At 37.2% G+C, this 24,235-nt stretch overlaps 1 protein-coding gene across 6 annotated transcripts in view; it reads left to right on the top strand.

The window, feature by feature from the left end:
* Positions 1-23,793, top strand: part of ERCC6L2 (ERCC excision repair 6 like 2) — a 102,655-nt gene extending 78,862 nt beyond the window's left edge. For 5 of the 6 annotated variants that reach the window (XM_077817463.1, XM_077817464.1, XM_077817460.1 and 2 more), the window contains 2 exons: positions 12,668-12,852; positions 20,617-23,793. In XM_077817463.1, coding sequence (XP_077673589.1) covers positions 12,668-12,852; positions 20,617-21,604 — 1,173 coding nt within the window. In that variant the 3' untranslated portion in view covers positions 21,605-23,793. Of the gene's footprint in view, positions 1-12,667; positions 12,857-20,616 lie in introns of those variants that run through there. The other variant, XM_077817465.1, reaches the window with a different exon arrangement.
* Positions 23,794-24,235: the final 442 nt, after the last annotated feature.

Genomic DNA, 24,235 nt, shown 5'->3' with positions numbered 1-24,235 from the left:
ATCTAGATGACCTTGATCAAGGGGAAATTTCAATTTAGGCATTAATAACTCCAAATTAGCAAAGGAAGGCATAATTCTCCTAAGTGGAGATGGTGGTGGAGCAGCGGATCTTGCTGGAGATCAGAAGATGCTGTTGATGGTATAATATGGATTAGTGATGCATGTCAGGCCAGCCTGTTTAACTTAAAAGCATAAGTATTTGAAGGATGAAGTTGAAGGAAAAGGTATTACTATGACAGTCACCTCAATGATCCTTACTTCTAGACACCTTCCACCACAGTAGCTCACTTGAAGAGATGAATCGAGCTTCCCCTTATTACAGGCAAGCCTGGGTGTCTTAAATGTTAAGGTGTGATGTGATTGGGATGTTGCTGTTCAGGGGTTGTGATTAAATATCCTGAAATCTCATTGTGTGTTTGTAGCCAGCATATTGGACTCATTGGACAAACAAATCATTTTCTGTCACACACATACTAATAACAACACCTTATATCTGAAGTTGTCCATATGGAAACTCAACTTAGTAGGTTCTCTTTCATTTCCTACCAGGTTGTCTTTTGATTGGCCATATTAACAAGCAGTAGAATCTGATGCTCTATCAATAGAAAACTTTACCTCTTACATCTTTCAAAAAGATAACTTTATGTTAAAAACCACTTCCACAGATCTCAACAGCTTGTTATTCTGTGTACTTCCCAAAAACTTCAGTGTTCCATACCCCTGAGCAAAGCGCTTTAAAAATATAGAGATCACTAAAGTCTATGGAAAGGCTTTGGCTTTGCTCCTCTCCTCCCAGTAGTGGAGACAAAAATGTGCCCAGCTCTCTGAGAGCACAATGATGCAAGGCATAGATGGGAAAATCTCACCAGGCTTCAGGATTCTAACGACTTGATCCACAGTCTCCTGGGTTCAAAGGTCATCTAGCAAAAGAAAAATCCACAGCTGCCCCTTGCTCCAATGTTCGCATCTTCACAAAATAAGCTGTCATTTATTTAACAATAGATGCAATTTAAGATAGGCGGGTTTCCCCATCCATAGAACTGGTCTGAATGAAGAAGGTTCCTCTTGAAGTAAATAGTTTTCCTGTTAATTTTTCCGCACCTTACTGTGCTTTGCCCATCCTCAACTAATTTAATGGGATCCAGAGGGCCCATCATCTTCAGCATTTGTTTCCATAAAAATGATTCATAGTTCTGTTGTCAGTGCATGAACAACCACAGACTTGCTTAAAATATTGACATTATTACAAGGGGAGTTTACCTACGTTAATAATGTGTCACCATATGTTACAAATAAAACCTGTGCTTGTATTCTCTGCCAGGGGGTGATATCAGATGGAAAGGAAGTATATTCAAATGGAAAAAGTTTCTGAAGGGGGAAAAATATTCAGTGCAAAGGAAGCAGTGGATTGGATAGCGTGTTCTTCTGTAGCCATCATTTTAGAAAAGATGAAGAACCCAGGTCAGTCCCCGCCTCACTGATTTCAGCCTTACTAAAGACAAGGACCAAAAGTCATGACAGCTATGCAAATAACAAAACCAAGCTTTTACACATTCCTCCAGGAGTGAGGTAAATACTAGGGAGAAAATATAGGTGATCACATATTTCTTCAGAGCTGACATGCCCACTAAATATTTGCACAGTTTGCATTTCCATTTCTCTTATGCACAGGGTGACTAAAGACTGTAGCAGCCTAGCAGATTTTCAGTGGTGGATGTTTGATTTATTTCCCTTAATATTCTTTTGCTTTTTTGGACTCTTATTAGTGAACTTTTTTTTTTTTTTAGTTAAACATAAAAGAAATAAAAGCTTCCCAGAGGCAAGATGAAATGTCCTCTTCTGCTGTTTCCAGTCTATTCTGAATTGAATGTCTGGATTCCATAATTAATTCCCTAATTAATTTCAGTGTTAATTGGCAAAAACAGCCTACATGAAAATTCAAAAGTAGAGGGGTCTGGGATGGCCTTTCTTTAGCTCTTTTAAAGCTGATTTTTACTTTTATTTTTCTGAAGGGATTTTTTTTTTAAGCGGGGGAAGAAGAATTTGAAGAAGGGGGAAAATTTACTTCACAAAACAATTATAAAAACAGCGGCACTGCATATTTAAGTATTTTGAAAAACTGATAATATCCTACATTAGAGCTAATTTGCTCTCAAAAATGGAAATGCTTTAGTCACAAAACTTGTACTGTACCTGTGGGTTATATGGAGCTTTGGGGTTGTGGGGGTTTTTTTTGTTTTTTTTTTTCTTCCAGTCAACTGCATGTTTTCAACTTAAGTTTACTTAAAGTTTTACTGAAAAGAAATGTACAAAGACAGCCATTCAATTGAGGATTAATTACTATGGCAACTGAAATGTGGTGACTGAAAAGGGGGAGGATGTATTCTCCCCTCAACTTCCTGCCAGCTGTCATATTCAACCTCTGCGGCATGAATCCTGGCCAAAATATAGAGTGTGACCAGTTCTAAGAAACTATATCTGTATTTTTATAAATTGGTACAAGTATCACACTATAAAAGAAGACTTAATCCCCTGAATTGGATGACAGACACTTGGCACTCTTGCCAGTGTTTGACAGAGAAATAACTGGATGCTTTGTAGTAAAACCTGGATTAATGGTAAACCCCTCTTTATGTTATTGCAGTGTGGTGTAAATGAGAGAACTAAGCATGCTGTCAGTCTAGAAAAAAATGTGCCCTTTGTATACCCAATGCAGGTTTACGTGCTGCTCAGAATACTGTAAATACAAAAGTTGTGTTATTAAGAACTCCTCTTTATTGTATTTGTAGTATATTGGCATTTTTTAGATTGCTTAAACAAAGGATTTCCATCAGCTGTAGTAGATTTGATTGCAATACGTTTATACAGCTTTTTCATTCATCCAGGAAAGATAGGTTGTTTACAGCGAGTAGACATTGGGGAGATAACGTTCCATTATCCTGCCCTTTCAGGATAGGGAAGGCTATTCTGCTTTAAAATAATTGTTCCCAAATGATTGACCTGTAATGTTGTTTCGTTAAGGTTACTATTTCAACATATTATGGAATTAACCCTTTCAGTGTAATTTTTAATGTCCTATACACACAATTTTGTAAAGCTTATAGCTGTTGGGTAGATGTTGTTCTGGGCTATCTGCAATAATCAGGAAATGTTGTTTTGAGGTCTTCTGGCTTCTAATAGAATAAGCAATTACCAACTGGTCTTGAGTTCTGAGACAAGCTAGTGGTTCTTCCCCTTTTTCAACAACAACAATGATTATGATGATTGATTTGTGGTTAGGTTTTCTCATGTACTAAGGCGATATGTCACTTGAATGAATTAATCCTGTTAACCAGCTAAAAAGGGGAAAGAAATTGCTGCTGCCCCTGAAAATATGTTCTCTCCATCTGACTGGAGAAGAGGCAGTGAAAATTGTGCAGAGCAGAGAGACATCTGTCCTTGGTTGACCTGGTAGCCTATTATGAGCACTTCCCAGTTCCAAGCTTGAGATCACAATTTCAGGAATGGTGTCTCAATCTATGGCTGATCTGAAGTTGAACATGCCAGAAAGGCAGAGCGTTGAATGTTGCATGGAAGGCGAGGAAGTAGAAAAGCTGTGTGTTGCTCTGAGGACTTCTGCCTCATCTGGACTAGTTTGGGCTGTTCCTGTCCGGACTAAAGAATGTTTCACCTCTGTAGTTGATGGGAGCATTCTTGTTGGACAGTTACAGGTAAGTCTAATTGAGGAGTAGTGATTTTTTTTAACTGATGAAAATACAAAGTAGTGGAATGCTGGCCCCTGTATAAACTAGTCTAGTGTAAATGGAGAGTATGGCTGTATATAGACTGATATTGTGATGCCTGTCTTGGATGTTGGCAGAATCTGTTGATATCTGGACCATAGCCATATAAAAAGGAACTGGGGCTAATATTATGGGAAATGGAATCAAACCCAGTCCCTTCACAGAGAGCCACTTTCTTTCATTGGTTTTTCTCAGCGCAGTTCCCAAACAAAGAGTTAAAAAATATGAATGTTTCAGAGGACTTCAGTTAACAACCAAAATTTCTTCATCACTAGCTATCTCCCCACTCAGTTAGAAGGGGGCAAAGGTGACAGTTTATCACCTTTGTGCCTCACTGGTCCCTGCAGTAACTAGAGGCTGGCTCAAGTTCCAGCAAAAGTTAGAATAGCCTCAGCGATGCTGCAATATGTGCCATTTGATAATTGCTCCCAAGGGGCTGTTACACTAGCTGGGGGATCACTTGAGCAACAAAGCATTCCAGCCCCATCCATACCCTCAACCATTTTCCTGAAATGTCTTTTACAGTGTGGGGCAAATGGTGGTGACATAAAGCTGGTTATACTAGCTCTTTGACATCTAAGGAATCCTTATCAGCTCAGTAAGGGCAGCTTTCTGACTGCTTTGCACCACAGAGGGGCTGAAATAAGGCCGGGGTCTGGTCCTTACTGTTGTTGGGTTTTTTTATTTTTTATTTTTATCATTAAATCTTTAAGGAAGTCTTGGAAGTAATTTAGTCCCTCAGTACATTGTAATTTAGAGTTCTGTTGCTTTCTTCATAGTGTGAAGAACATACTTCTATTAAAAGGATTCCGCTGATTGAACTCTGTGGTGTTATGAAATATTAATTATATGGGGACAGACTCAGAACCCCTTGCTCACACTAGTGAGCAAGTGCTCTAATTGACTTCAAAAAGTCTATCACAGAATTAGGTCTGATAATGGATGTGAAATTGCAGGGAGTTGGTTTCCTTTTGGAAGAAATTAAGTTGAGGAATCGAATATTGGGGTTTGTAATTACATTAAGAACCTTCCTAATATTCTGTATTACAAGTACAACAGATGAAAACAATTTTAGCAGCTTTTTTTTTAACATGTAATTTTAGTCCCCCTTACTTAAAGACAATGATAACTTCATGAGCCATTTTAAACATAATCCTTACCGTTTGTATCTTGAATATTGTGGGGACAGACACCTTAGATTAGATAGACACTAACACTTGTAATTACAGTATTATCTTCATATTTGATGAACTGTAGATAAAAGAACAATTCTGCTTTCAGACTACCAGATGTGAGGCAAGTGTATTATGGTATAACAGTAGCTGTTCCATGGTTCTTGATGAAGCTAGCTATATTGTGATCTTGGCTGTATGGATATCGTGTTGAAGAGGAACTAGATAATGCATATGATCCGTAAGGAAGAGTGATCCTGACTACATTATTCTTTGAGCAGCTTCTTGCTTGCAGAGTAGTGGAGTTTCTTAGAGAAAGAGCCTTTCTTCATGCTTATCTGTCTGGAAGTGGGTGGTAGAAAAAACCAAAAATGAAGTGAACAAGAGTAATCTAAAGTTGCAGATTTCATATGTTCTAGCAAATACAGAAAACATACCCAGATACAGTGAAAACTGTGGATAAGAAAGTTTCTTAAAAAGTATAATGAAAGGTGGCAACAACTCGTATGTAATGTGAGAAAAGCCACTGGAAAGAAAAGCAGAGGAAATTTTTAAGGAGAGGAAAAAATGGAAGTAAACAGACTATTTGGGACTGTGAATGAGTCCCATTGGAAAATTCAGTGGTCCAAAGTCTGTGGACCTTCAGGACATGGTGCAGGCTCCATCTGTTCTGTCAGTTTTTGAAGGGATTGGGGTTAGGCATGAGGCAGAATGGGTATTTGCTTGTTGTTTTATTGTGAGTAGATGTTAACGAGACAGTCCGACAGGATTTCTCTACTATATTTCATAATTTTGTATGACTGATGGCAGTGCACCTAGAAGTTTGAATAGTTACAGTTTTGTTTGTTTTTAGAAATGAAAATAATTAGATAATGAAACTGTACAAGATATGCATCCTGCGTATCTGGGGGCAGTGATTTCATGTATCCGTTAAGAAAGAAACTAGATAACACTGCTCTGGCTATGAAGGGGGAAAGATGCACAGTGGAAATGATAGCTGGAAGCCTGAATGTTGCAAGAAAACTGCTGCTGGGTGATAGTTTAGGTGGGTGAAGAGGCAATAAGTTAGAGAGAGAAAGAGCCTCAGACATAGTATATTTATGCTGAAGTACTTTAACGTGAAGTCCCACAGTTTTTGAAGGATATTCATTGTCATTGAAGCAGCCTGGAGAAATGAGGAATTGCCACAGGGTTCGGAACTATCTAGAGATAATTCCCATTGCACAATCACCCATTTAGCTTAATGAGTCCCTACAGCACATGTTCATGTAGAGTACCATCCCTGATGCCCCCATTTGTAGTCTGTTCTGACTCCAGCACTAGCAATCTATAGCAGCAATTCATTTTGCAGCCAGATTGACTCAGTCATAGGTGAGGAGGGAGCTGAATTGGCCCCCACACTTATTTGCCTGAGGTTCCATAACATGTAGGGCCAGCCCTGCTTGGTGTACAATAGCGTGCCCCTTGCAAGAAGCAAGTATATGAAAGTTGTATGCCTTCAAAAGAGAACATGGATATGATCGCAGAAAATAATTGTTTACTATAGGCCTGTTATACATTTTAAAATTGACTTTGGTATTTAGATTATCACACATTGCTAAAATATGTCTGTTTGGTTGAGGATTGAAGATAGAATGTCAAGCTGGAAGCAATGACTATGAAGTCACCCCCTTTGTATCTTTGTATTTAATGCCCCAGTTTCACTCATTCTTACATTTGTCCCTTCCCTTCTGAAAATACATGTGAACGTAAGGATTGAGTGAAGGCTGTGGAACTTGAAATATGCAGATGTTGCTGTTTTTGCTGGACCTTTGAGAGTTTTCAAAACACATACACACATCCACTTATCTTCCTATCACAAAAGACAATTTTCTCTATTCATTCTTCATTTTCTATGTATGTGTCTTCTTCTCAAACTTATAAGCAAGGTTTTGGTCTTTGGAAAATTGATGTATGGTATGTTTTGAATACTCTATGCAGAAGAAGTGGAATATGAAGAGGTCAAAATAACTGCTTTCTCTGGAAGTATTTTTAATCAATGACATAGTCTAAAGGTTGTAGAGCACTTAAAATAATTCTCCCTGACCTTCCCCAGTCTTTCTTTGTTGGTGCAGCACAGGGAAGTCTCTTTACAGCAGGTACTGTTGCACAGTCATGGAAGAGATAGTGAAACAAGAGGAAGGTGAGAAGGGAGGAATGACTGAGTTGCCATATGCACCTTTCCCCACATTTAACTAGGGCCTCACAATCGCATTTAATTGTGCATACAACAGCTCTCAGTTTATGATGTCTGTCTAAACTCAGTTTCTTATCCTTAACCCTCACATTTTTTCAGCACATGGCTGATACTTTCCAGTTCCTTAAGGTTTATTTCGTTAAGTTAACTTTATAGGATGCAAAAATATTGGCTGATACTTGAATTGGTAGATAAAGGGCTTTCATCTCTGACACTGGACTTTACTCTGTAGGGTTTTGTTTGAAAATATATTGTCAATCTTTAGTGATTCAATTTAGACTACATTTGGCAGATTTTCCTCTGACAGAGCGTGGACAACTGTGATGAACTAGACTGAATCTAGTCAATTGCAAGTAAATAATTTCTTGCTTTCGGTGCTACAGAGGCAACATTACTTTGCCATGGCACTGGACCTATCCCCTAATATATTGGTTTGAGAGGAAGGAAAATGTGAGAAGTGTAATAAAAAAAGAGAGGGTTTCAAATAATTTCGCACAGGTGCAATTAATTTGATGGAGGACAAATAAGCCTATGATCAATTATTTAAGGGAAGCTTTAATCTTTTGGTTGGTAGTGTAGTTACATGCCCTGCAAATACATGTTGCAGCAACACCGAACTTATTGACCTCATCAGAAGAGTGTCAGTTTGCCACTCTGCTGGTTGCTTTCTTTTTCAAAAATATGTATTGGATTGAGAGCAAAAGACAAAGTAAATACATTTAAGCAGATTAATTAGAAAATGTGGTAAACTGTACATAGGAAAACTTTTTAACATGGAAGTATCATATCTCTGAATGATAGTGTATTGATTGACCAGAATCCTCATGGGTTTCCACATTCTGTCTTCAGATGTGTTTCAAAATATTTTGCACATCATCATGTATTTGGAATTTTTAAGCATATGCATTTTCTTTCAAATAAATTGGGAAAAATGGTTGAACACATTACTTCAGATCCAGGTGTTGTCTGGAATCCTAATCCTGGGGAAAAGAACCCAGGCTGTGTATGGCAAAACATTTGAAAGTTTGTAGATACTTATTAACTCTTGCTTCTGGTTTAATGCAATAGAATGCCACTTCACATTTCATTACACCACACTACCCAAAATTCACATGCACAAGTCAGCAGTAGTTTTCCCACTTTTCAGCAAAGATCTAAAAGATTGGGAAGTGAGGACTTATCGCTAAAGTTTTGTTACTCTTTCAAAATATCCAGCAGCATATTTACTAGTTTTATTATACAGTAGTATTAAAAAAATCAGAACTAAACTACATGCACAAAATATGACTTGTGATACAGGATTCGGGCTTTTTTATTGTTTTGTTCATTTCTTCACTTGGTCACAGAATTCAGTAATGCATAATGGGTCTCCCATTCACTAATGTGAATTGGTATGGTTCTACTGGTTTTTATAAGGTTTTAATATAGTGATATAAAATATGTTTGCCTAGATAAGAATTTGCTAGCCCATTTAAAAGATTTTTCTCCTATGGGCTTACATAAGAATGGCCATACTGGAACAAACCAGTGGTCCATCTAGCCCAGTATCCTGTCTACTGACAGTGGCCGGTGCCATATGCTTCAGGGGGAGTGAACAGAACAAGGCAATTTATCAAGTGATCCATCCCCTGTCATCCACTCCTAGTTTCTAGCAGTCAGAGGTTTTAGGGGACACCCAGAGCATGGAGTTGCATCCCTGACTATTTTAGCTAATAGGAACTTATGTAATCCTTTTTTTGAACCCAGTTATACTTTTGGCCTTCACAACATCCCCTGGCAATAAGTTCCACAGCTCGACTATGCATTGTTTGAAGAAGTACTTCCTCATGTTCGTTTTAAACCTGCTGCTTATTAATTTCACTGGGTGACCCATGATTCTTCTGTTCTGTGAAATAAATAACATTTCCCTGTTCACTTTCTCACACCATTCATGATTTTGGTGAGGGATCTTGTCAAAGGTTTTCTGAAAGTCCAAGTACACTATATCAGCTGGATCACCTTGGTCCACTTGCTTGTTGACCCTCTCAAAGAATTCTAGTAGATTTGGTGAAGAATGATTTCCCTTTACAAAAGCCATGTTGACTCTTCCCCCACATCTTATATTCATCTAGGTATCTGGTCATTCTATTCTTTATTATAGTTTCAACCAATTTCCTTGCTACTGGCCTGTAATTGACAGGCTCGCCTCTGGAACCTTTTTTTAAAATGATCATTGCATTAGCTATCCTCCAGTCAGCTGGTACAGAGGCTGATTTAAGTGATAGATTACATGCCACAGTTAGTAGTTCTGTAATTTCATATTTTAAGTTCCTTCAGAACATCTGGTCCTGGTGACTTATTACTGTTTAATTTATAAATTTGTTCCCAAACTTCTTCTATTGACACCTCAATCTGGGACAGTTCTTCAGATGCATCTTCTAAAAAGAATGGCTTAGGTGTGGGAATCTCCTTCTTATCCCCTGCAGTGAAGACAGATGCAACAAATTCATTTAGCTTCTCTGCAACAGCCTTGTCTTCCATAAGTGCTCCTTTAGCACCTTGATCATCCAGTGGCTCCGCAGATCATTTGTCGGGCTTCCTGCTTCGAAAAAATTACTTAGTTTTTTATTTTGCTACTTGCTCTTCAAATGTTTTGGCCTGCCTAATTAAACTTTGACACTTGTCTTGCCAGAGTTTATGCTCTTTTCTGTTTTCCTCACTATGATTTGACTTCCAGTTTTTAAATTGATGTGTTTTTGTCTCTAACTGCCTCTTTTATTCTGTTTTAGCCGTGGTAGCATTTTTTGGTCATCTCACTGATTATTATTTTTTTTTTTTTTACAGTTTTTTAGACATGTCTTATTCCAAAGTCAGAGTATTCTATAGAGTATTGTAAATGAGCATGGCATTTTACAAACATGATGGTCTCTGTACCAAGGAGTTTGCAATCTTAAAGTCCAATCTATAAAAGGATATGATTCTATCAAGTCCCATGCAGTTCAATCCGTCTTTGCAGGAATGGTGTGTAATTCAGATGTATACAATATATGAGATAATGCAAAGGAAAGAGGCCAATGGTGTAATGTCAGCATGGAATTTGGCCTAGAAGGACTTATAACAAATGATGTGGGTTTGAAGGTGGAGCGGAAAGGTCCTTGAGGAACAAGAAGAGGGCAGCTGTTGAAAGGAAGTTGCTGGCATGAAATAGGCTTGAAGCAGAGGGTAAGAGAAGAAGCCAAACAGCCGTTAAGAGAGTGGACTGGAAAGAACATCAGCAATGTGAGAGTGAAAAAGGAGGAAATGAGAGTAGGCTTGATGAGAGTAATACATAGAAATCCAATTCAAAGCACAAACAAAAGAAGAAAGGAGCAGCCAAAATGTTCCTGTGAAGTTTTTGGCTATTTTAACAGTAATTACAATATGAAAAATTGATATTTGGAAGTAAACAAACAACAAAAGAATTTTTCAAATTATGTCAAATGATTCATGAAATATTTTCACTTACCTACATTCAAAACATACTGCTGCATTTAGGCCTTATCTCAGCTATAATTGAAGTCCATGGTCTTTGGATAAGGCCCTGAGAGAGTTTGAAGATTTCTTAAGAAAAGCTACACTATAACCCTTTGTTCTTGCCTAAAAGTTCATGTTGGTCATTTTTGAAAAGTGTTATTCGGGTTTAGACTTGGGTTTGAATTTGATAAAATCATGAACATTTTCATAAATTCAAATAATGCCAGTAGTTCTGCATCAACATAAGTTGGTGGTGGGTCCATTTCACCAGTTGGCTTTTGTCCAGAAGACTGAATTAAGACATTCAAATGTAATTCATAGTTGCTTTAGGCTTCCACTAGCATTAGCTCTTGGGAAATGGTGTTTACAGTAACTTTTTCTACCTCCATGCAGAAACCGTGACCAGTTAATTTGGGCAGGATAAGAGTTTCACAAACTTTTGTAAACACACTTAAAAGTTTTTGTCCTTTTTAGAATTACAGATGCCATTTGTGAGAGTTTATTTACAGTAAGCAGTATGTTTTTACAGTAATTCTGGTTCTTTGCAAAGACTAGCAAGTTTATGACTTTTAGTGTGTTTACAGGATTTGGCTTTTTCCCAAAGAGAAAGATTTTTAATCTTTTGTGTTTGAACAGATGTGTAAACCAAAGCATTGCTGCCTCATCTATTCCATGTTCTCTAATGAAAGGAAATAAATGGATGAAAAATTAGGGAATTATAAAATACTTTTAAGGAAGACATTGACATGACTAGACTAGTACTGTACACCAGCTATGTTTGTTTGCATTATTTTAAATTATATAATTTTAATATAACTCCTGATTCCCTGAGGAAGAAAGATGAATACTAGACATTTTCTGAGAGCATTCTTTCTACTGTAAATATTTTGCATTTAAATATCTGACCCATCAAAATAATTTATTTTGAAGCTAACCTTTAGGCTTTCTATTAAAATGTATTACAAATTTTAAATTAAAATTCTATAACCATATGTATTCAAACAATAATTATACAATATGTAAATATTTTAAAATATACACAGAGTAAGATTTTAAAAATATTTGTAATTTATTAGATGTTGTTTATAATTTGTCTGTTTGCTGAGTAATATCATTATACAATTCCTTTTGAGAACTGAAGACCTTGTTTTTTTAACATAGAGCCTTGACTTCAGTTTTGGTAGTCTATGTAAGAGTTCACTGCAGCATTGATGATGATTGGAGTTGTGCACTTACCTTGCCAAAGTAAAAGTTTAAATCTTTGGTCTCTTAATTTGTTTATCTTCATTGTCAAAGCCTCCCAGTCCATGCAAATTGGGTCTGTATTTTGCCAAAGTAATATAATGAGAACAGATGTGAGATCCTAGGGTCTAAGAACACTGCAAACAGTCCCATGGAAGTTAGGAAATGGGCACGCATCAAATAAAAATTGATTGAAAATCAAACTTGGGTATTAAGTAGCTGAAAATTCTGCACAGGGCAAGTATACATGTAACAAAAACATTAATAAACAGAAACTAAGTGGAAATTCAGATGGCCCATGTAATCTTGCGAAATGACGCAAGACAGAAATGAGGATGTATTTGAGTCAATACAATAATTTTAATGTGTGAATAGGTTCTTTGTATTCTGATGCAGGTTCCAACTGAGATTGGGACCCCATTGTGCCAGGCATTGTACTAGCATTTAGTGAAAGATTCAGTGTATTTATCCTCACTACACTCTTGTGAGGTAGGGAAGTGCTATTATCCCAGTTTTACAGGTGGGGAACTGAGATACAGTGACTTGCTCAAAGTCACACAGGAAGTTTGTGACACATCAGGGAATTGATGTTGGGTCTCCTGAGTCCCAGGCTAGCATACTAACTGCTAGACCATGGCTAATTGTGAAATTAGAGTGATCAGAACAGAACTGCTACATATTTTAAAAAAACCCTCTTCTATGAAATATGGACAAATAATGTTTTCTATTTCTCTTTTTGTTAGAGAGAGAAGGAAACCCAAGAAGCCATATCAGCAAAAAAGAACATTAAGAGAGAACAGCAAATAAGTGACAACAGTAAGCAGTCTCACCTTTGTATTGCACATCCTGCAATCCAGAAGAAGAAAAAGGTACACAGAGTAGGTCCAACTACCTTCTTGATTGGAGAGACACCCAAAAGCATTCGCAGGTGAGCCTCGTAAGGTGGGAGGATGAGGAAGAAGTAGAAATTACAGAGAACTTTACTTTAGGAAGTTGTGTAATTTTTTCATTTTGTCAAATAAACTTTAGTCAGACATGGGTGGGCAAAAGGCAGGGCTGGGTTATTGATAACTTTCTGTTACAAGAGCAGAAGTAATTGGAAACTTTGCCTTTATACTGTAGCTTATACAGCACACTTTTGCCATACTGGCTGAATTAAAATATAGACATGAATTATTTAAAATGGCACACATGTTGTTTTTGTGTTTTCAGTTAATATTGTGAAAGTTGATAATTTTGATAATTTTCAAATTGAGGTAATTTGAGGACCTCCAACTGTATTTAGAGGGCCAAAATAATTCCAGTGCAACTTGTGTAAAGTCAATAAATTTACACCCGGAAAGGATTTTGGTCCATTTTGCTTTGGTTTAGAGCAGTGGTTCTCAATCTGCAGCCAAGCCCAATCAGCACACAGTTGCAGCCCATGTGACATCCTCAGGGCCATACAGGTATTATATATATTGTGTGTATGTGGCCCACATAGCAAGTAGTGAGCAGCATACGTGGCCCACCATGGTAAATAGGCTGAGAACCACTGGTTTAGAGACTGTGCAGTACGTGCAATTAGAATCTTGTTTTTTATGGGTCCAGTTGTTAGGCAAAACTCCCATTTAAATTGCTGAGAGTTCTGACTAAGGATTGCAGATGTGGCCCCTCAAGTGCGTCTGCCATACACAACTATATTATTTTCCTTAATCTGAAAAAAGCAGATCAATACCCTCCTACCTTTCTCACAAAGGTGTTGAGATTCAGTGAATATTCTCAGATAAAAACTATTAATGTGAGTTGAGGATGAAAGTGCTTATCAGGAAATTTAAAATTTAAAAAAAATACCTGGATGTAATTAATCTCAAAACAAGCATTATAAATCCATGAAATTAAGAATTAAGGTTAAATTTAAAAGTAATCCAAACACTGTTAAAGAGTGGGAAAGCAACAGCTATGCAATTATGATTGATACATATTTTGTGCTTGGTATCTCAGATTAGAAGAAACTGACTTTTAAAATGTATTTGGTTTTTTTTCATATTTTTAATGCTGTCACTGCTAGGTAGAGTTAAGATTGTTTGGGCACTTCTACGCATTTAGATTTCTTTGAAGTTTTTAACTCAGGCTAAGTGCTTCAGGAGGATGCAATATATTCTTCATACATTACAAAAAAGCTGAATCCCTGCTTTAAGTGCAAAGCTCTCCTCTTCCTTACCTATGGAAACACTCACAGTGCATCCAGAATTTGTGAAGTGGTTTGAAATCTTAGGTTGTAGATTTTATACAAGTTGTTTACTTAAAGTACACACGGTTTGCCTCTGCTTTTAAATTGACAGAAAGAGGGTAGTAACTTGTTGATATGTGAAAAGATGGTCTTTACTAGCAAAAATTGTTTTGAAATAATTGTTTTACCAGTCCTTTAACTCTGAAAAGCCTGAATTTCACTTTTTCCAGAATAGAGATGAACTGTTTAAGGATTTTACTTATTAACTAGGACTATAACTCTACGGTAAACAGTTCTTTAAAAAAAATTCATTATGGAACAAACAGTCGTGTTGACAAGAGATTGATGTTCTGATTTTTGGAAAATGCATATTGCCTTTTCTAGGGGAGTGAATATTTAAAACCGTTCAAGAATGTGCAAGGTGTTGTGATTTGCTGTCTGTCAGGTGTAGTTTATGAGTTGGCTATGAAAACATACTTAAGGGAAAATACATTCAGGATTTTTTATCATCTACAGGAAGTTCTTTTTTAATTTTTAATTTAAATCTGAACAGTGTTTATTTTACAAATGGAATTTTGGCAAGTGATGAATCTATAATGTGTTTAACAGCAAGTGCCAGTGTGTGGGAGGGAAGGAAGGTGTAGTCTTCTCCTTGAGGGGGTAAGGCTTTGAATTTCTCTTTTCCTGCTAATTTGAAAATGTACCCTGACAGTAGTCTGATATTTCACTGCCAGTCAGGATGTATAAAATAAATGACTTGTTGAAATCATAATTTTGGATTCTTAAACAAATATGATATTCCAATTCTTGTTGAAACTTAAATGGGAATTTACAGCCATCAGTCTTGAGGCTGAGCTCAAATGGAACCACCCACAAACCATTTCAACATGTTGAATCAACATGTCATGCATTACATATCTGTGCAGATGTCATCCTAGCAGGATTCATGGTATGTGCACGGTACAATACTGCAGCTTAATTTATTAAATTGTATAAAATGAGATTTTATAGCGTGGATTGGAGACTGGCTACTGGTATTATCCAGATCTAGTCTCTTTCAGCTGAAGGGTACAAGGACTAAAAAGTTGAGTTTTTCTTAAACACAGATTCAAGTTTTCCAAAACAGGGTATTTTTCTGTGCTGCTGCTTCCCCACCCTCCCACATCTCTCTCCCCCTGCAAAATCCCAATTTGGAAAAAGACTCATTCTAGTTCATTCTCTCTCTCCCCCAACCCTCCTCCAGTCCATCCCCCACTCCACTCCACCCTGTCCCTCCTCACTATTTAATACTAATTAGCAACATTTAAATTATAATCGTGCAGAGAAAGAGAAACATTGTAGCAGATGTCAAGAACTGCAAAGGAGAAAGTTCTCTTAGTAACAATGGTCAAAGAGCATGCAGAAATAGAAAGGTATAGGCCATTGCTAACTAAGCAAGGAGTTGAGAGAGAGAATTTATGAAATCAGCTGAAGCAAGTGCATTGTAGAAACAAGGAGGTCAATATCAGATTGGATCCTGAAATAAGTGGGGAGCCAGTAAAATTGTTTGAGGATATACTTGTAATCAAGCTGCTTTCTCCATTGAAGAAGATATGCAGCATTCTTCTGTAAATGTTGGAGTCTGGATAGCTGCTACTGGGAGAGGCCCAAGAGGCATATAACTAGTAATATTAAAACAGAGATGCTGTTGTAGATGTTCAAAATATGTTAACTATGAATTTCTTTTTTTAACAGAAACAGACTGGTTCACTGTCCAAACTAAATAGCAGATTATCTACATCATAGTTAAAACAAAACAAAAACACCCTCCTGATCTGAAATTGGAAACTTGGTCTGAATTATTTAAAGGTCTTTCCCAATAATTTGAAAATGAGCCTAAGTGGATTGACATTTTTAAAATATATTTGATAAGTTTATAGTAAATTTTTAAATACACCCTACCCGTGGGATTCTTTGCACTTATATACAAAATGTGCAGTGTATGTAACTTTTAGGAATATTTTAATACAGATTTTTTTCACTAAATCTCTTTGTATTAGTTTTGTACTTCTAAAAATTGATTGTTTTATGGGTGTGAGAGGGGAGAGGAAAAAGTGGAGCAGCTGAATATTTGGATAAACTATTTAGATTGGAAAAGCTCTATATTTTTTTAGAGAGTTAAAGTGAAGTGTCAGAGAGTATCACTTACGTAGTCTAGCTTGATAGTGATAATAAATCTTCAGATTTTTAAAAGCCTTGAAAATGGATTTAGAAACGATTAATAAGCAAAACAGTCTTATTTCATGTAAAATTAGAGCAGGGGCCTCTTAGGGCTTGTTGAATCCTGTGTTTTAACCTTCATTTAGAATGGTGCCAATATCTTTGGACAGAAATCTGAAAATATGAAATTTTGCAACCAAATATTCTACCAAAGCTGAGAATGGCTGGAAATAATCTTGCGGAAAACAGTAGCTGGTTGCAAACAGACTTGTGTGAGATGCTGCTGCTAAATGCTGGAAACTCTCAAGCTTTTATTGAAAAGAGGCCCAACTGTGGGGATGGGGAAGGGAAAATGGGAGTGTTGGCTGCATTTAGTACTCAACTAGGAGAAAAGATGACCTCTTTACAAACCTGCTGCGTTTTATAGAAAGTGTCTAGTTTAAAAGAACCAACAGCAATATGTCTGAGACTCAGGGCCTAGTCTGGTACAATCATATTCTTGAAGATTGTTTTCAGTTTTAAATGGCTGTAGATTTCAACTTTCTAAAGGTATACCAAAGTGACTGACTTACCAATGAGTTAGGTATAGGTAATGCAGTGGCCACATGCTCATTCATGACTGCCTCACAATCTAGGACATAAGAACCTATTCTGTGTGATGTTTTTTGTTGCTGAGATAAATTTGGCTGAGAAGCCAGGGTTAAGTGCTATTTTTCTTTTAAAATTGCCCACAGGACCCCTAACTTCAACATGAATAGCCATCAAAGATTGGGCAAAGGGAGCTTAGTTTTAGTATGTATTCTGAAGGATGGCATTCTTGATAGTTCTGCACTTTGCTAGAACCACACTCTGGCCTGCCGACGTGGGGAGTCAAGGGAGCAATTGCCCAGGGGCCAGGGTGGTTTAAAAAGGCCCTGGAGGCCCCAGGCACCACCGCTGGCAGTGCAGCAGGGCTACGGCAGGCTTCCTGCCCACCCTCGCTCCGCACCACTCCTGAAAGCAGCCGGCGGCAAGTACCTGCAGCCCCTTGGGAGGATAATCTCCGCGCACTGCCCCCGGCCCGAGCACCAACTCTGCAGCTCCCATTTCGCTCCTTGCAGTGCCAAAGGAGACAAGTATTCACATCCCAAAAATACTCTGGTTGGCACCCTTCTGGGCAGTCTCAGTGGATTGGCTGAAGACTGAATGGTGGGTATGGGCACTGTACTATTTGTCATTCGTAAGATGGTCCCTCCAGTTTAGGTTTGATACACATTGTTTGAGCAGCGTGTGAAAAGCAAGCAGTGTTGCTGTCTGTGGAAAATATTACGTGTTCAACCAGGCTAAGTATAAACCTTAGAAAGTACATGTAAACTCTCTCTACTTTGTGTGTGTGTGCTACCACTCAAACCATTTTCACTGTTCCCACCACTCAAGACTGAGCTGTCTATTGTCTAACAGTAGAGGGATGGAAGGAAGAAAATTATCCCTGTGAATCTTTCATAGGTATCAGCAAGACAGATTACTAGATAAGCTTAGAAAAATCCTTGTTGCTACTTTGCACTATAGTACATCAGGAGAACTGTTTTATCAGTAACAGTTTCCTACTTCAGAATTCCTACTGTTATTTTAGAAATAAAAAAAGCATATAAGAACAATAAGTCACGGCAGATATAACTTGCTAGATAGAATGCTCCCAGCTTTTTGTTGTGCCTCACAAATTATGTAAGGCATGTCAATACCTGCTCACCTGAAGTTTTGTGTTGAATTCATAACATGTTTTAACTTTACTGCAGGATATTTTAGCTTAAAATATTTCATATGTAGCTTTCGTTCCAAAATAGCTTGTTGTCTTGAAAAGTTATTTTTTTTTTATTTTAATGATTCTGTTGCACACAACTTGGTCATCAGCAGCCACTCAGATTGCAGAGGAGATTGAATCCCATGACTTTTCCTTATGATTTCTGTAAATACAAGATTTTAAAGTTTCTGTATTCTTCCACTGTCTAAGGTGGTAAAACTGTGTGAGTGAAAGTATGGACAAGTGTTGGTGAGAATATGAAGTTCCTTACCAAAAAAAAAATTACTTCTTGTTTACAAGACATTAATAACCAAGTTGTTACTGAAGCCAGGAAAGCTCAGAGTTCAGCAGTCCATAAATATTAGATTAATTCTTTGCAATGTGTCAATTATTACCATGATTTAGGTTTCCATGGCCTTTGGTACTTATGGGTTCATTTAAATCAAGTTGTTTAAAGTATTGTATCCAAAACAAACATAGGCTGGCCTTAGAGGTTCACAATGTTCTAAGATAAGTTAATTTTGAAAAAAAGATTTTGTTTATAACACCAATTTTTATGTCTTAAAATTCAGTATAAAGATTGTGTCTTATATTCTCAATACATACTTTTAATAGCATGGATGTTTTTTGTTCTAATTTGGTAAGATCTTTCACCCAAGCTCCCCTCCATCAGACCAGATAGCATTTCAATATGAATTATTGAGTGGATGAATGGGCTTATCTCCTTCTGTTGTTCTTAAAATGAGTAAAAATCAATATCCAATTTAGGATACTTTTCACTTTTAGGTCTCTGTTAATGAATTGCCCAAACATTGGACATAGTGTTTTGTTTTCAGAATTATATGTAGGTCTCCTGCTTTATCACCATACAGTATATTTTATCAAATTATAATTTAGTTTTAATTCTCTCTCCTTTCCTCTCATGAGAGGAGGAATTTAAGTAAGGTAGATGTCAAACCATAAACTAATACAAGTTTCCAGCAAAATTTTATCCCACTTCCTCTCTCAAATTAACTGTGAATGTTAAAACCCAAAACACTTGCATTGAAAGGAACTCATTGCTAAAGGAACATTTCAATAATTTCTGGGTAGGCCAATGGTTCCCCATGAGCTGCAGCTGATCATTTTAAGAGTTGTGAGAAGTTCCTAATGGGCCTCTATATCTGAGCTTGCTCTCTGTTCCCAGAGCTGCATTCTCTCAGAAGCCTGCAAAAATGGCTGCTTACCATCTGCACCCAAAGGAGTTGAGCTAATTTCAAGCTTTAGTTCCAAGGATCAGATCTATAGAAAATGTATTGCATGTGTCCAGTTTAGTCAGAGACCTTTTTAATATTTGAGATTTTAAATTACTCTGTGTTCTGGAATTGGGTGGAAGACCAAGCAGTGTGTTATTGTAGCACTTGATATCTGAACCAGTGGCTGTGTAGTATTAGAACTCTCATCTGTACATGTTCAGACCTTTCCAGGAACATTTTACTCCCAAGTTTAATGTGACACATGGTGGTATGCCATAAATTATGCCTTCAACTTTTCAAGTGAATTTTTTTAAGTGATTTTGGTTCAGAGGGTGCTAGGCACTTTTGAAAATGCCACTAGGTGCCATATATGAATCTTTGATGTCTAAATACCTTTAAAAATCTGGCCCTTAGGCACCTAAAAGTAAGTCTATACGACAAGCACTACAGTGGCATAGCTGCAGCAGTGTGGTGTGGACACTTGCTACAGTGGCAGGAGTTTTTCCAGCACTGTACTAAATCCACCCCCTTGAGAGACAGTAGCTAGTTGACAGAAGAATTCTTCCGTCAACCTCGTGATGTGCACACTGGGTCTTAGGCTGTCTTAACAACATCTCTCAGGGCTGTGCATTTTTCATACCCCTGAATGATATAGTTAGATCAACCTACATTTTAGATGTAGGACCGGGCCTCAGTCCCATTGCCTTTCAATAAAGTTTAGGCTCCTGAGTATCTAAGTCACTTTTGAAAATTGGACTCCTAAGGGCTTGTCTGCACGTGGGGGAAATGTGCTCTCAAGCATTGTGATTTCTAAAGTGCATTAATTGGTTGTGCATTAATTGGTCCCTGTAGACCCTGTAGCATGCTGGTGCATGCTAAAGTTTCCATAGTACAGTTTCACCTACAGCTGTTTCAAACAGTGCTATGTTAAATCACATCAGCAGGGTCTACAGGGACCTATTAATCAGCAACACGTTAGTTCCCTTTGGAAAGCACGCCCATGTAGAGCACATTACCCCACCATGATGTAGACAAGCCCTTTGTCACTTTGGCAACTTTGAATATTTTGCTCTTGGTCTTTTCCTTGCAGTTGAAGTCAGAACTAGTACTGTTACCAATAAGGGTATGACTTTCAGTTCTCATCTAGGTTTGTGTTAAATAAGTTAATTAAACTGAATGAATTGATTGTATCTTTATTTTATACTCTGTGCCTTTTAAAAAAAATTAAGACAAGATAATCATGTTTTTCTTTATTGATGGTGATAGGAAACAGTTTGAAGAAATGGTATCCCACTTTAACATGGCTTCAGCTGAAGAACTTGCAGAATATATTGCAAAAGCCACATCAGGAGTACGACAGAAAATGTTGAGAGATTTTTATGCTGGAAAGTGTCCAGAGTTAGAGGACCTATTTCCAGTCAAACTTCCAGTACGCGTTTCAGATGGGTGTGAGGAAGAAGAGGTGTATAAAAGTCATTGTAGAAAGAGAAGGGCCATTGTAAAATGTGGACAATCAAGGTCTGGTCCTTCAGCTGAAGATCCTCCCTGTGTGACTGCAGGAATATGTAGCCAAAAAAGACACAAAGGAGAAGCAAAACAGTTTCACAATGATTTCTGCATTCAAGATGCTGTGTGTCTTAATTCAAAAGATAAACAATTGTCCACTGTCAATACCCAAAATAGCAACAGTGGGAGAAACAGTCAACCATTCAAAGATTTTATGGCAACTGACTCAGTAAGCAGTAAATCAGAAATAATAGACGTGCTCTCTGTAAATATCACTAAAGGACAGCAGGACTCAGAGGGGATGGAATCTCGAAGAAAAAGATGCCTGTCTCAGTCAGAAAACACAGAAAGAGAAACTCAGACTTACAAGAAAAACTCTTTTGTAGACTTACTAGGAGACACCTCTGTTCTCAATGACCTCTTCAAAAGTAATGGAAACAGGCCTACGGAGCTGCCAAGAACATCTCTTTCAGGGCCTGCAGAAAAAGCAAAAGAACGACCAAAAGACTTCTGGGATGTGCTGAATGAGCAGAATGATGAGAGTCTCAGAAAGCTCACAGACATGGCCGTCATAGAGGAGTTGTGTGAAAGAGCACCTCCTATTGCTTTGACAAAAAAGAAGGAAGTTCATGAAAGTTCTCTTTGGAAACAAAATGATAATTTTTTATGGAAAAAATATAATCTAAGTGATTCAGATGAGTCTACATCTGGCACACACACCTTTTCATGTCTAAATATGAAAGACTGATCTTAAAGTTCAGGTAATAAATTCATCAGTCACACAAATACAGCTTAAGAAAACGTACTGGTGTTAGTAGCATACATTATGGGACAGCATTCCATTATATCTTACTGTGACCATTGGCCTTGGGGCATACTGTAAGATATTCTACCCTATGTTTCTCTGCAATAAGCAAGGCGGAAATACTGGTGATGTAAATGTAGGATCTTAGTGTCACTTAAACCCTGGCCTTGTTTGTAATCATAAGGGGGCCCATATTTGTTTTGACTTCAGTAGACTCATACTAGGGATTCTGCTGTGATCATGGAGGCATAAAACACAAGATAGGTGTTACTTCAGTAGTACAACACCGCAGGGCATGAGTTATGGTTTACTAATCCATGCGGTCTTCACAGCTATTGCAATCCATGAGTATAGGTACACATTAGCTCTATCACATCCTACTGTGATTTAACGCACGCTAATTTTAAATTACACTCTTTTTAATCGCTTGAGTTGTTTTCTTTTGGATGCTGATGTGCCTAAAGTTAAATGGAGCTCTGGGTATTTTTTCCTCTTGTTGAAATATGGGTGGCTCAGGCTGTGACTCTGTCAGCAGCCCCTCTGATGCTGCTTGGGTGGATCCCAGCAATCTCAAATAAGACTGCTGTTAAACAAGGTTGTGTTTAAATCAGAGAATATGTATCTTTCTAATCAGAGCTTTGCATATAAGTTTTAAATTATAACTAGAGAATTTTTGAGGATTGAATAACTCAGATAATGGAATTTGGAGCCTTTCACTCCTGCATGTCATTTATTGAAACTAGTCATTGGCCTGTACATAATAAGTTGGAGGCCTCGCTTATGATTCCTCGTATTTCTCTGGTGGGCAAGTACCCATATTACAAAAACCTTCATCGCCACCATGGTCTCCAGGTAGTTAAGATATTCAGTTAATACCACAGGCAGGGATGCTTTCTCTTCACTCGGGTTTTTTTCAGCCCATTTCATAATGAAGTTCAAGATAAATCCAGTTATCTTCAATATCTCAGGTTTAGTGTTTTCTCTTAGTTTATTTTAACATTTGAGTATCTAATATGAAAATAAATTGATGGGAAAATAACTTAGATCAAATATGGGTATTTTATGGGGGGGGGAAGATAGTTCTTTCCACCCAAAAAATAATTCGGTTTACATTTTTGTAAGAAATGTGCTCTGAAAAGAATAAATGTTTTATATACAATACTGAGTTGTACACATTTATGTATAACATGAACAAGATATTTAGAAAAGGGGACATGCAATTATATGTGCAGATGACTTGTTAGATGTGTACTTTTTTACTTGCATGTGCAGTTACTGTGATTGCACTCACAATCACTGTATTTGTGTATGCATATTGCAGCATGTGCAATTGCCTGTACCTATTTATAAAAATGTGGCCCTAAAAACTGGTATTAATATTCACGCTTAAAACACAGCTGTGGTTATTTTTACTGTAGAACAATTACATTTCTGTTGAAGTAATTCGGCTGTTGAAATGAAGTCACTGCCTATAGTACAGTAGCTTGATCCAAAATGGCTGTTAACAAAGCAGTTTAATTGCACTCAAGCATAAACAGGTGAGCTGAAGAATTACATAATCCAGAGGCTCCTGGAAAGAATTATGATATTGTAGTAGAGACACAGGAGTGGGATTAAGATGTGATTTCTGTTTTCATTTCTGCCACACATTCTGTAACAACTTGGGCAAGTCACTGAATCTCTGCACTTCAGTTTTCCCATCTCTAAAACAGAGATCTACCTGTGTAATAAATTGTATTACATGGGCATGCAGGTTTTTGTTTCCTGACTCAACCACCTCACGCAGGTAAGAATTACAAAAGCTTACTATCTCTGTCACATGGATCAGTAATATGGATTGGAGTTGCTGTTGTTATACCTTCCCTTATTTTGAAAATCAAATGCTAACAAAACATAATACCACCTAGAGAAAAACTATCAACTAATACAACCAATTATAAGAAAAACAAAACAATGTCTTCTATTGAGATTAAGGTAGATGACAAATTGGAATTATTTTGCCTTTTAGCGATATCTATTAGGGCTGCCAAGCAATTAAAAAAATGAATCGCATTTAATTGCAATGTTAATAGTAGAATAACATTTATTTAAATATTTTGACATTTTCTAGATTTTCAAATATATTGCTTTCAATTACAACCCAATACAAAATGTACAGTGCTCACTTTATTTTTTATTACAAATATTTGCACTGTAAAAAACAAAAGAATTATTTTTCAATTCACCAAATACAAGTACTGTAGTAAAATCTCCTTACATGAAAGTTGAACTTACAAATTTAGAATTATGTACAAAAAAAAACCTTCATTCAAAAATAAAACAATGTAAAACTTTAGCGCCTACTAGTCCAATCAGTCCTACTTGTTCAGCCAGTCACTCAGACAAACAAGTTTATTTACATTTGCAGAAAATAATTCTGCCTGCTTCTTGTTTACAATGTCACCTCAAAGTGAGAACAGGTGTTTGCATGGCATTGTTGTACCTGGGGTCGCAAGATGTTTACATGCCAGGTACACTAAAGATTCATATGTCCCTTCATATTTCAACCACCATTCCAGGGGACACGCGTCCATG

This window comes from Eretmochelys imbricata, chromosome 5 (assembly GCF_965152235.1).
Source record: "Eretmochelys imbricata isolate rEreImb1 chromosome 5, rEreImb1.hap1, whole genome shotgun sequence".
In the NCBI taxonomy this organism is placed as follows: Eukaryota; Metazoa; Chordata; order Testudines; family Cheloniidae; genus Eretmochelys; species Eretmochelys imbricata.
The sequence above is the reverse complement of the archived record's forward strand: the minus strand, read 5'-3'. Positions and strand labels throughout refer to the sequence as shown.